A 14,538-nucleotide genomic window follows, 5' to 3' on the forward strand; every position below is an offset into this window, starting at 1 on the left:
TTTAGAGAAGCCAGAATGTCTCCCGGCCAAGAAAAACTGCTAATAGGGAATGGAAATGGCCTAGGAGGAAGAAGTTTGTTTCAGTCAACAAAGATGAAAGGAGTTGGAGATCTGAAGAGAGTGCTTTAACATCAGACATTGAAGATACAAAGTTTGGAGTTTGCCCATCTAGGTTTGGGTCTTTCTTTGGTCCAATATTGCCTCACTATGAAGTTTTGGGATTACCAATGTAATGTATGTCTTGTGATGTCGAAGGTTTGTTATCTGCTTTTGTTATTTTGATTTTATGGGGGATTACATTTAAGTGATTGGATGAATCTCAGAAGAGGCTTTGAACTTGGACTGCTTTCTTATTGGTTATTTTATTTATTTACATTATTTACATTATACTTCAGTGTCTCCCCGCAAACCTCCCATTTACTGACCCCTTTACCTATATGAAGGTTTTCTTCTACTTATCCACCCACTCCTGCCTCACTGCTCTAGCATCCCCCTACACCTTGGAATCAAGCCTCTGCAGGACCAAGGGCCTCTCCTCCCATTGATGCCTGATAAGGCAATCCTCTGCTACATATGTAGCTGGAGCTATGAATCCCTCCATGTATACTCTTTGGCTGTGGAGCTCTGGAAGGTCCAGGTTGTTGTTATTATTGCTCTTCCTTCTCCTAACTCTTCCATTGTGATCCCTTGCTCAGCCTGTTGGTTGGTTGTGAGTATGTGCATCTGTTTTTGCCAGGTGCTGGCATAGCCTCTCAGGGGGCAGCTACACCAGGCTCCTGTCAGCAAGTGCTTCTTGGAATCAGCAATAGTGTTGGGGTTTGGTGTCTGTAAATAGGATAGTTCCTTAGGTGGGGTGGTCTCTTGATGGCCTTTCATTCAGTCTCTGCTCCTTTTTTTTTTTGTTCCTGTGTTTCCTTCAGACAAGAATAATTCTGGGTTAAAAAAATTGAGAAGGTGGGTGGCACCACCCCTCAACTGGGGACTGTGCCTATTTAATGGAGGTGATCTCCTTAGGTTCTCTCTCACCTCTTTTAGGTATTTTGGCTAAAGTCATCCCCTCTGGGCCCTCGCTTCCCTGGCATCTGAAACTTTCTAGTGGCTTCCCCTAGTTCCCCACCCCACACTGCTACATATCTCTATTCATCTTCCTGACCCTCTGTACTTCTCTTTTGTCTCTTCCCATACCTGATTCTACATCTCCCCCCGTTTCCCCTCCCCTTCCTCTCTCCCTTCCAGGTTTCTTGTTCCCTCTATCTACCATGATTATTTTACAGACCCATTCCCCAACTAGGACTGAAGCATCCACACTTTGGTATTCCGGTTTCTTAAGCTTAATGTAATCTTTGAGTTGTATAGTGGGTACTCTGAGCTTTTGGGCTAATATCCACTTATTAGTGAGTACATTTCATGTGTGTTCTTTTGCGTCTGGGTTACCTCACTCTGGATGGTATTTTCTAGTTTGCAGGCAAATGGATGAATTTGGACTTTTAACTTTGTTAGAATGTTATAGACTATGAGTCTTTTGAAGTTGGACTAAATATACTTTGCATTATGCTATGGCTAGGTTAGGCCCCCATAGTCTCATATATTTAAACAAACCCATGGCAGTCAGGACTGGAATGTGATGGTTTGAACATGCTTGGCTCATGGAATGTTCTACTATTAGGATGTGTGGCCTTGTTGGAGGAAGTAGGTCACTGTGGGAAGGGCTTTGAGGGCTCCTAGTACTTAAGCTCTGTCCAGTGAGGAAGAGTCAGTTTCCTGGCTGCCTTCAGATCAAGATGTAGACATCTCAGCTCCTTCTTTAACACCATCTCTGCCTACGTGCTGCCATGCCTCTTGCCATGATGATAATGGACTGAACCTTTGAAACTGTTACCTGACTCCAATTAAATGGTTGTCAGTATAAGAGATGCCTTTATCATAGTGTCTTCTCACAGTCCTAAAACCCTAACAAAGGAACATACAAAGACTTTCAATAAAATGTTCTAGTATAATAAAATAAATGTAGTAGAAATCAAATTAAAACAATTTAATAGGGGTTCATGTGTTACTCATTATGAGATTATACATATATTAGCTGTGGTAGTAGTATAATACCTGTGAAAAAGACATGAATATGATTTAATTGACACCATAGAGACACAGCATGTTTATACTTTAGGATAAGGAAGTGTGATGTTTCTGTAAACAAATACAAACTTAGAGCATATTGCTAGAAAATGGAAAAAGGCTTTGATTAAATTTTATTGAGAAATTATGATTTGCAATTCTTTTTTCATCTTTATTAACTTGAGTATTTCTTATTTACATTTTGACTGTTATTCCCCTTCCCCATTTCCAGGATAACATCCCCAATCCCCCTAATCCCTACCCCTCCACTTCTCTATGGGTGCTCCCCTCCCCATCCTCTCCACATTACCTCCCTCCCCCCAACAATCGCATTCACTGGGAGTTCAGTCTTGGCAGGAACAAGGGCTTCCCCTTCCATTGGTGCTCTTACTAGAATATTCATTGCTACCTATGCAGTTGGAGCCAAGGGTCAATCCATGTATAGTCTTTGGGTAGTGGCTTAGTACCTGGAAGCTCTGGTTGGTTGGCATTGTTGTTCATATGGGGTCTCAAGCCCCTTCAAGCTCTTCCAGTCCTTTCTAAGATTTTTTCAATGGCGGTGCCATTCTCAGTTCAGTGGTTTGCTGCTGGCATTCGCCTCTGTATTTGCTGTTTTCTGGCTGTCTCTCTCAGGAGAGATCTACATCCGGTTCCTGTCGGCCTGCACCTCTTTGCTTCATCCTTCTTATCTAGATTGGTGGCTGTATATGTATGGGCCACATGTGGGCCAGGCTCTGAATGGGTGTTCCTTCTGCCTCTGTTCTAAACTTTCCCCCCTATTCCCTCAAAAGGGTATTCTTGTTCCCCTTTTAAAGAAGGAGTGAAGCATTTGCACTTTGGTTATCCTTCTTGAGTTTCATGTATTCTGTGCATCTAGGGTAATTCAAGCATTTGAGCTAATAGCCACTTATCAATGAGTGCATACCATGTGTGTTTCTTACATGTGGGTTACCTCACTCAGGATGATATTTTCCAGTTCCAACCATTTGCCTACGAATTTCATAAAGTCATTGTTTTTGATAGCTGAGTAATATTCCATTGTATAGATGTACCATATTTTCTGTATCCATTCCTCTATTGAAGGGCATCTGAGTTCTTTCCAGCTTCTGGCTATTATAAATAAGGCTGCTATGAACATAGTGGAGCATGTGTCTTTGGTATATGTTGGAGCATCTTTTGGGTATATGCCCAAGAGTAGTATAGCTGGGTCTTCAGGTAGTTCAATGTCCAATTTTCTGAGGAACATCCAGACTGATTCCCAGAATGGTTGTACCAGTCTGCAATCCCACCAATAATGGAGGAGTGTTCTTCTTTCTTCACATCCTCGCCAGCATTTGCTGTCACCTGAGGTTTTGATCTTAGCCATTCTCACTGGTATGAGGTGAAACCTCAGGGTTGTTTTGATTTGCACTTCCCTTATGACTAATGATGTTGAACCTTTCTTTAGGTGTTTCTCAGCCATTCGGCATTCCTCAGCTGTGAATTCTTTGTTTAGCTCTGAACCCCATTTTTAATGGGGTTATTTGTCTCCCTGCAGTCTAACTTCTTGAGTTCTTTGTATATTTTGGATATAAGCCCTCTATCAGTTATAGGACTGGTAAAGATCTGTTCCCAATCTGTTGGTTGTCGTTTTGTCCTAACCACAGTGTCCTTTGCCTTACACAAGCTTTGCAGTTTTATGAGATCCCATTTGTCGATTCTTGATCTTAGAGCATAAGCCATTGGTGTTTTCTTCAGGAAATTTTCTCCAGTGCCCATGTGTTCAAGATGCTTCCCCACTTTGTCTTCTATTAGTTTGAGTGTATCTAGTTTGATGTGGAGGTCCTTGATCCACTTGGACTTAAGCTTTGTACAGGGTGATAAACATGGATCGACCTGCATTCTTCTACATGCTGACCTCCAGTTGAAACAGCACCATTTGCTTAAAATGCTATCCTTTTTCCATTGGATGGCTTTGTCTCCTTTGTCAAAAATCAAGTGACTATAGTTGTGTGGGTTCATTTCTGGGTCATCAATTCTATTCCACTGGTCTATCGGTCTGTCTCTGTACCAATACCATGCAGTTTTTATCACTATTGCTCTGTAATACTGCTTGAGTTCAGGTATAGTGATTCCCCCAGAAGTCCTTTTATTGTTGAGGATAGTTTTAGCTATCCTGGGTTTTTTGTTATTGCAGATGAATTTGCAAATTGTTCTGCCTAACTTTCTGAAGAATTGGATTTGTATTTTGATGGGGATTGCATTGAATCTTAGATCCCTTTTGGTAAAATGGCCATTTTTACTATAGTAATCCTGCTAATCCATTAACATGGGAGATCTTTCCATCTTCTGAGGCCTTGTTCAATTTCTTTCTTCAGGGTCTTGAACTTCTTATCATACATATCTTTCACTTGCTTGGTTAAAGTCACACCGAGGTATTTTATATTATTTGGAACTATTATGAAGGGTGTCGTTTCCCTAATTTCTTTCTTGGCTTGTTTCTCTTTTGTGTAAAGGAAGTCTACTGACTTATTTGAGTTAATTTTATACCCTGCCACTTTGCTGAAGGTGTTGGGATCACTTGAATGTACTATCATATCATCTGCAAATAGTGACATTTTGACTTCTTCTTTTCCAATCTGTATCCCTTTGATCTCCTTTTGTTGTCTGATTGCTCTGGCTAGAACTTCAAGAACTATATTTAATAAGTAGGGAGAGAGTGCGTAGCCTTCTCTAGTCCCTGACTTTAGTGGGATTGCTTCATATTTCTCTCCATTTAGTTTAATGTTAGCTTCTGGTTTGCTGTATATGGCTTTTACTACGTTTAGGTATGGGCCTTGAATTCCTACTCTTTCCAGGACTTTTATCATGAAGGGGTGTCGAATTTTGTCAAATGCTTTCTCAGCATCTAATGAAATGATCATGTGATTTTTATATTTTAGTTTGTTTATATAGTCGATTATGTTGATGGTTTTCCATATATTAAACCATCACTGCATGGCTGGGATGAAGTCTACTTGATCATGTTGGATGATTGTTTTGGTGTGCTCTTGGTTTCGGTTTGCCAGAATTTTATTGAGTATTTTTGTGTCGATATTCATGATGGAAATTGGTCTGAAGTTCTCTTCCTATGTTGGGTCTTTGTGTGGTTTAGTTATAAGAGTAATTGTGGCTTCATGGAAGGAATTCGGTAGTGCTCCATCTGTTTCATTTTGTGGAATAGTTTGGATAGTATTGGTATGAGGTCTTCTATGTAGGTCTGATAGAATTCTGCATTGAACCCATCTGGACCTGGGCTCTTTTTGTTGGGAGACCTTTAATGATTGCTTCTATTTCTTTAGGATTTAAGGGGTTGTTTAAATGGTTTATCTGTTCCCGATTTAACTTCAGTACCTGGTATCTGTCTAGGAAACTGTCCATTTCCTGCCAATTTTCAAGTTTTGTTGAACATAGGCTTTTGTAGTAGGATCTGATGATTTTTTAAATTTCCTCTGACTCTGTAGCTATGGCTCCCTTTTCATTTCTGATTTTGTTAATTTGGACACACTCTCTGTGTCCTCTCGTTAGTCTGGCTAAGGGTTTATCTATCTTGTTGATTTTCTCAAAGAACCAACTTTTGGTTGTGTTGATTCTTTGTATGGTCCTTCTTGTTTCTACTTGGTTGATTTCTGCTCTGAGTTTGATTATTTCCTGCCTTCTACTCCTCCTGGGTGTATTTACTTCTTTTTGTTCTAGAGCTTTTAGGTGTGCTGTCAAGCTGCTTATGTATACTGTCTCCTGTTTCTTTCTGCAGGCACTCAGAGCTAAGAGATTTCCTCTTAGCACTGCTTTCATTGTGTCCCATAAGTTTGGGTATGTTGTACCTTTATTTTCATTAAATTCTAAGAAGTCTTTAATTTCTTTCTTTATTTCTTCCTTGACCAGGTTATCATTGAGTAGAGCATTGTTCAACTTCCATGTATATGGGTGTTCTTCCCTTATTTTTGTTCAAAACGAGCTTTAGCCCGTGGTGGTCTGATAGGACCCATGGGATTATTTCTATCTTTCTGTATCTATTGAGGCCTGTTTTATGATCAATAATATGGTCAATTTTGGATAAAGTACCATGATGTGGTGAGAAGAGGGCATATCCTTTTGTTTAAGGATAGAATGTTCTATAAATATCTGTTAAGTCCATGTGGTTCGACTTCTCTATGTCTGTCTATGTCTGTGTTTAATTTCTGTTTCCATGATCTGTCCATTGATGAGAGTGGGGTGTTGAAATCTCCTACTATTATTGTGTGAGGCGCAATGTGTGCTTTGCGCTTTAGTAAGGCTTCTTTTATGTATGTAGGTGCCCTTGTTATGGCGCATAGATATTTAGGATTGAGAGTTCATCTTGGGGGATTTTTCCTTTGATGAATATGAAGTGTCCTTCTTTATCTTTTTTGATGACTTTTCATTGAAAATTGATTTTATTTGATATTAGAATGGCTACTCCAGCTTGCTTCTTCTGACCATTTACTTGGAAAGTTGTTTTCCAGCCTTTCACTCTGAGGTAGTGTCTGTTTTTTTTTTTTGAGGTGTGTTTCCTGTAGGCAGCAGACTGCAGGGTTCTCATTGCATATCCAGTTTGTTAATCTATGTCTTTTTATTGGGTAGTTGAGTTCGTTGATGTTGAGAGATATTAAGGAATAGTGATTGTTGCTTCCTATTAAATTTGTATTTGGATGTGAGATTATGATTTTGTGCTTTTCTTCTCTTTGTTTTTTTTTTTTTGCCAAGACAATTAGTTTCTTGCTTTTTCTAGGGTGTAGCTTGCCTCCATATGTTGGGCTTTACCATTTATTATCCTTTGTAGGGCTGGATTTGGAGAAAGATATTGTGTAAATTTGGTTTTGTCATGAAATGTCTTAGTTTCTCCATCTATTTAAATTGAGTTTTGCTGGATACAGTAACCGGGGTTTGCATTTGTGTTCTCTTAGGGTCTGCATGACATCTGTCCAGGATCTTCTGGCTCTCATAGTCTCTGGTGAGAAGTCTGTTGTGATCCTGATAGCTCTGCCTTTATATGTTACTTGAACTTTTTCCCTTACTGCTTTTAATATTCTTTCTTCTGTTTTGTGCATTTGGTGTTTTGACTATTATGTGACTGGAGGAGTTTCTTTTCTGGTCCAATCTATTTGGAGTTCTGTAAGCTTCTTGTATATTTATGGGCATCTCTTTCTTTAGGTTAGGGAAGTTTTCTTCTATGATTTTGTTGAAGATATTTACTGGTCCTTTGATCTGGGAGTGTTCACTCTCTTCTATCCCTATTATCCTTAGGTTTGATCTTCTCATTGAGTCTTGGATTTCCTGTATGTTTTGGACCAGTAGCTTTTTCCTTTTTACATTATCTTTGACTGTTGTGTTGACAATTTCTTTGTAATCTTCTGCTCCTGAGATTCACTGTTTTGTCTCTTGTATTCTGTTGGTGATGCTTGTATCTATGGCTCCTTGTCTTTGCCTTTGGTTTTCTATATCCAGGGTTGTCTCCCTTTGTGCTTTCTTTATTGCTTCTATTTCCTTTTTTAATTACTTCATCTGTTTGATTTTGTTTCCTGGATTTCTTTCAGGGATTTTTGTGATTCCCCTCTATAGGCTTCTACTTGTTTATTTATGTTTTCCTCCTTTTCTGTAAGGGGGTTCTTTATGTCTTTCTTGAAGTCCTCCATCATCATGATCAAATGTGATTTTAAATCTAGATCTTGCTTTTCTGGTGTGTTTGGATATTCCATGTTTTCTTTGGTGGGATAATTGGGCTCCGATGATTCCATGAAATCTTGGTTTCTGTTGCTCGGGTTCCTGTGACTGTTTCTCGCCATCAGTTTGTTTCTGGTGTTACCTTGTTCTGCTATTTCTGACAGTGGCTAGACCTTCCTATAGGCTTGTGTGTCAGGAGTGCTCTAGACCTGTTTTCCTGTTTTGTTTCAGCCAGTTATGGTAACAGAGTGTTCTGCTTTCGGGTGTGTAGTCTTTCCTGTCTACTGGTCTTCAGCTGTTCCTGTAGACATGTGTCCTGAGTTCACCAGGCAGGTCACTTGGAGTAGAAAAGTTGGTCTTACCTGTGGTCCCCCAGCTGAAGTTGCTAGTAGGGGCTGATTTTGAGCTCTCCATGAGGGCGGCAACCAGGAGGGCCTGTGCTGCCTTTTCCCGGGCCCCTGTTCACTGGGGTCCCAGATGGTGTTAGGTATTTTCCTCTGGAGTCAGAAATGTGGGCAGAGTGTAGTCTCTTCTGGTTTCCCAGGTGTTTCTGCCCCTCTGATGGTTTAGCTCTCCTTCCCACAGGATTTGGGTGCAGGGAGCTTTTGATTGGGTCCCTTCACATCCAGGCAGTGTCTGGACTGCAGAGGACCTGCTGCTTGAGTTCTCCTATCTTCTGGTTCCCAGAGGCCCTATGCTATAGAGAATGCCTCCAATAGACAGACATGGCCCCAGTTGAGGGACAAAGCCATGAACCCATCTCAAAATTTTTAACCCAGAAGTGTCCCTGTACAAAAGAAAGACAGAGACAAAAATGGAACAGTGATTCAAGAAAAGTCCATTCAGAGACTGCTCCACCTAGAGATCCATCCCATTGGCAGACACCAAAACCTTGCAGAAAGAAGCATGGTATGGCTGTTCTTTGAGAGGTTATACCAACACCTGACCAATAGAGATTCAGATAGTCACAACCATTGGATTAAGTCTGGGGACTCCAACTGAAGATCTAGGAGAAAGACTGAAGGAGCTGAAGGAAATTGCAACCCTATAGGAAGAAGAATTTCAACTAACTGGACAACCCAGAGCTCCCAGGACCTAACCACCAAACAAAGAGTACACATGGAGGAATTCTTTGCTCCAGATATATATGTTGCAGAAAATGGCTTTATCTGATATCAATAGGAGGGGAGGCCCTTGATCCTGTGGAGGCTTGATGACCTAGCATAGGGTGATGCTAGAGTGGTGAGGCAGGAGTTGGGTAGTGGGTAGAAGAGCACCCTCATAAAGGCAAAGGGTAGGGGGGGGAGTGGGGATTAGATGGGGAAGATTTATGTAGAGGTCTATATTGTTTGAAGTGTAAATTAATAAAATGAATAATAATAAACAAAAATAAATAAATGATCTATAGAGATACAGGAGCTAAAGTGTATGGTCAAATGCTTCACTATCACTATCACTTCATACACTAGTTCAACACACAGAAAAAAGTTATATGAAAATATTTTTAAAATGGAGCAATGCAATTCATATATTCCTACATACAAATATAGAAAGAGTATAAAGTAATATTGTAAATTTCAACAAAATTTGGAATGTGACTATTGGCAAAAGATAGAAGAGGGTATACGACTGTGAGCCTTAAATATTTTACACTAACCTACTTACCTACTTACCTACTTACCTACTTACCTACTTACTTACTTACCTGTGCTTTGTGCATATGGGTACGTGTTCATGCCATAGTTGAGATCTGCTGTAGTCTGTTCTCTTCAGAAGGTACTATGTGTGTGCACCTTCTGAGTCACACTTACATCACTTGATTTTGAGACAGGTACCTTTACCAGATACACTACATCCATTCCCTGAATGTGAGTGTTTTTTATAAACAGCTTGTTTGTTTATTTGTTTTTAAATATGCACATAAAATGATGACTGGAAAATAAAAAAATGTCATTTGAATAAGCTCTTTTGGAAATGCCCAATTCTTGTTCTTGGGAAGGAAACAAATACCCTAGTACCAGATTCTCGTGACTGACAGCTGGAAGCATTTCAAAAACTACTGATATAGCAGATTGATTCAGTAACAACCTTGATGTTCTCCAATTGAGTTTATATTAGCTGAAGAATCATAATTAGCTACTACTTAAAGTAATAATACACGTTAAATTTCAGGAATTTACAGAGATCTTTTTCAAAAAAGGAATAATGTTCAAGTAATGTTCCAAAAATTAGAATAAACTTGATAGAGTCTGTGTTTCTAGGTGAGTTGTGTATGTTTTATACCTGCAAGCTCTTCCTCATGTAAGGTAAAGAAGGGAAGGGGGAGTAGAAGGAAGGCAAGCGAGGAAGAGAGGTGAGGAGGGAATGGAGAAGAGGGACAGAAGATTAGTAAACAGAGGCCAGATGAGGAAATGGAAAGGAGGAGAGGTGAAGGAGGGGAAGAAGATGAGGGGATGAAAAGAGGACGGAACCAAGGGAACCCTTCTGTGAAGACAATGGGAGACAATGGAGGCAAAGAAGGGAAAAGGTGGGAGATGGAAGGTAGAGAAAAAAACCAAAGAGTGCAGAAGGAGGAAGATGAATTTATCATAATCTAGAAAAAATGGGATAAAAAAATCACTCAGAAGGAGACATAAAATGGATATCAGAGGTGGATGGAGGGAGTAAACTCTGTAGGAGTGGGAGTGAGGAGGCAAAGCGGGATGGGGTTCAGGTGCGTTAAGGGGGTGGGAGATGGGGAGAGAGAATAGAAATTGAGGTAGGGTGCATTTCTGGAACTAGTCTGAGACCTGGGAAGGGGAAGGCTCCTGGCAGTCTATGGGGGTGACCTTAGATGAAACTCCCTGCAGTGGAGGATGTAGAGACTGAATTGGCCACTTCCTATAGCCAATCAGGACTTCCAGTGGAGGGAGGAGGGGACATTAACCTACCCACAAAACCTTCAACCCATAATTTGTACTGTCTTAAGGTTCAGAGAGATAAAGATGGAGCAGAGATTGTGGGAATGGCCAGCCAATGACTGGTCTAAATTGAGACCCATCTCAAGAGAGAGAGCCAATCCCTGAAACTATTAATGATTCTCTGCTATGCTTGCAGACAGGAGCCTAGCATAACTCTCTTCTGAGAAGCTTCATCCAGCAGCTGATGAAAAACCACAGACCAAACATCAGGCAGAGGTCAGGGAGTCATGTGGAGGAATGAGTGGTTAGATTGAGCCAGAGTGGTCAAGGACATCACAAGAAGACCTACAGAGCGAAATCTCCTGAGCCCACCAGGCTCACAGGCACGAACCACAAGCCAAAGAACATGCATGGACTGGACCTAGGCCTGTACACATTTCATTTTTTTTTACAGATGCACAACTTGGTCTTCACGTGGGTCCCCTAACAATTGGAGCAGGGGCTGTATCTGACTTTTCCTGCCATAAAATCGCTTTCTTCTAGCTTCTCTGCCTTGTAGGGCCTCAGAGGGAAAGGATGCATTTAGTCTTGTTATGACTTGATGTCCCAGATCGGGGTGATACCGTGGGGTGGGGGTGGGCTCCCTTCTGTGAGAAACAGGGGAGGGAATAATGAGGGAAGGGGCTTGTGAAGGTGGAGCTTGGAGTAGAGGAGGGAGGGGGACTGCAATTGGGATATAGAATGTGTAAGTAAATAATGAAAATATCAAAAAAAAATACTATCTGTGATTTCATAAGGCACAGCAGAGATGAAATTCCCCAATATCTTCATGGAGACAGTGAAATAAAAACCAGAATGGAAAGCAATTGCTAAAGGAAACATGGCTTGTGACTTTGCATGCTTGTCCTCTAGACAGAGGCCTACTACATATGTTTTGTCCCATGGCTCCCACACAGGATCCATTCCCACTGAGGCGTTCACTTCCTAAAAGACTAACTTGAACTTATATTTTATGTCTGTTGTTACATAAAGACCAAGTCTTTTTTAAAAATATTTTTGAGATTATATTATTACATTATTTCTATCATCTATCTTTATTCTTATTTATCAATCTGTCTATCATCTACTAATCTATCAGTCAATCTATCATCTATTTCTGCATATATATGTGTTGAAAATTATGACTATATATTCTCTCTGTATATACTTATATATATTCTATTCACTTAAATAGAATATACCTTCTATACATTCTATTTATGTAAATAGATTGTGTATACTCATAAATATATTATTTATTAAGTAGAATATATAAGAATATATATTCTTAACTATATAATATAACCTGCTTAGTCTATTTATTGTGTGCATATATATATTTATACATATATCTTCACAAAGACATATCTTCACAGAGACAGTAAATATCTTCATAAATATCTTCAAAGATAAAATTTTTGAGGTGACTATTTGCTGGATAACCAAGTTAAATCTTCTTCTGTGGGGAAGACAGTTCTCTTGTCCTTAGAATTCCTCAAAATTTTTTATAGTTATTTGTACAGGATTGAAGAATTTAAAAGATAGTTTGTCTTTCCCCAGCTTTCAATCATCTAGAGAAAAGGTATTATTAATTCAACCTCTTGTCAGAATCAGAGGAAAAGTGGAATACTATTGAGTTTTTCAGTGTATAAGACTTTTTATTTGAGGAAAACAAAAAAAAATTCCTAATTAGTCAATAAGAGATAAATACCAAAAACAGCACAGTAAATTGTAGTTTGCTGGGAAATTCTTTTTGTATTTTGATGAGTTTTATTTACACATTTTAAATATTTAGAGTTTTTACCAGTTTTTTTTAAACTCATCTGGCTTGCACTGTTTTTTAAATGATGAACATATCAATGATTTTTGTATGAATTGGTGAGGGTGTTATTCCTTATAGTCAACAAACAATGATAATATGACTGAGAAGAAACAAATGATTTAATGGGTACATTTGGCTGTTGCAGTACCATATATGATGGACAAATAATCAAATAAAGGAAAAAATTAAAAATATAGATATTATATTGTAATAGCATCATTTTAAATACAGATTGATAAACTTTGTACATGTACTATAGTTCAGAAAATGTAACAGTAAAAATGAATAATAATAAAAGTAAAAACATTCTTGTTAGAAAGTAAATACTTTGTATGAGTACATGTTAAAACATAATCTCTTGAAATCAGATGTCAAATTGAAATTCAAATTTAACCATAAAGTATAACTTCCTTTGATGGTAATACTTATAAGATTATAAATAAAAGCTTATAATTTGCTTAAAATTTTATTATTTGAAATTGATAAAGTTGCTAATGATATTAAATGAAAATTACCATTAGAAGTACTAACTTTATTCCCAAAATTAATTAGATGTTGTTAACTGACTCAATACATTCCAATACTTAACAGTTCTCTAATTTATTCCTGAGAATTGCAAACCTGTTTCTTCATTACAAACTAATTTTATTCACGTGTTCTTGTGCTTTATAAACTTAAGCAAAATTTTACTTTCATTTCACCACTTTCTCTTATTTGTGGGTTTAGAAAACGTTATTTTGAAAGTTGTCCAAATCAGGTAATCCTCGTTTTGTAATGTTGCAGAATCATCTCTTTCTCATAGTTCTTTTCATTGCATTTATCACTTCCTTATTTCTTAGACTATAAATGAAAGGGTTTAATAAAGGAATTACAAGGGTATAAAAAATAGCTACCGGCACGTCTTTATCCCCTTCATTGACTGAATGTGGTTGAGCATACATAAAAAGAAGAGAGCCATAGAATATTGACACAGACAGAAAGTGGGAAGCGCAAGTTGATAAAGCTTTGCCTCTACCCTCTTTAGATTTCATGCTAAATATAGTGAAAAGGATACAGGAGTAAGACACTAAAACTATGGTAATAGTAAAGACTTGAATTGACCCTGCCAAGACAAGTAATATCAGTTCGTTGATATGGGGATCAGTACAGGAGATTCCATATAATGGAAGGACATCACAGAAGAAGTGCTTGATTACATGAGACCTACAGAAAGTTAACCTCAACAAAAGCCCTACTTCAATCATAGGATGCAGGTTTCCAGCTATGTAGGCTCCTGTGGTCATCTGAACACAGAGTTTCTTGGACATCATGGTGTGGTACTGCAGTGGGTTGCATATGGCCACATAGCGGTCATAGGCCATGGCTGCCAGAAGAAAGCAGTCTGTAGTTTCAGCAAGACAGAGGAAATAGAACTGTGCCATGCATTCATAGAGAGAGATCCTTCTGTCCACAGAAAAGAAGTTCTCTAGCATTTTGGGAGTGATGGCACAGGAGCAGCAGGAGTCCATCAGGGCCAGGTTGCCAAGAAAGATGTACATGGGTGTGTGAAGACGAGGCTCCATGTAGATCAAGGCCACCAACCCCAGATTCCCCACCATGGTGACCAGATAGATCGCAGTGAACACCAGGAAGAGAAGTATTTTTAGGTCTGGGTGATCTGAGAATCCCACCAGGATGAACTCTGTTGTTAAGGAGTAGTTGTCCTCAGCCATCTCACTTGGTCTGTTGCCACTGGAATCACAAAGATATAAAAAACTGTGATGGTGAGAATATAATTTCCTACTTATTTTTTTGTTTTTTGGTATAAAAGGAAAATTTCTTAGTGCACCTGCTCTTGTCTCAGGAATGAAGCTAACTATGCTAGTTAAGAGTATTTATTTCCTAAAATTTTGGAATCTGTGCTCTTTAACTCAAAATTTATAGGAGTACTTTTATAGTTGTAAAAAGGAACTTCTTTTCATAGAA

General features: G+C 38.9%; 1 protein-coding gene across 1 annotated transcript; it reads right to left on the reverse strand.

Annotated features, from left to right (window-relative positions):
* Positions 1-13,358: 13,358 nt before the first annotated feature.
* On the reverse strand, positions 13,359-14,285 carry Or5k3 (olfactory receptor family 5 subfamily K member 3). Its single transcript, NM_001000531.1, has one exon. It carries the CDS (start codon positions 14,283-14,285, stop codon positions 13,359-13,361), a length of 927 nt encoding a protein of 308 aa, NP_001000531.1.
* Between the last annotated feature and the right edge of the window lie 253 nt (positions 14,286-14,538).

This window comes from Rattus norvegicus, chromosome 11 (assembly GCF_036323735.1).
Source record: "Rattus norvegicus strain BN/NHsdMcwi chromosome 11, GRCr8, whole genome shotgun sequence".
NCBI lineage: Eukaryota > Metazoa > Chordata > Mammalia > Rodentia > Muridae > Rattus > Rattus norvegicus.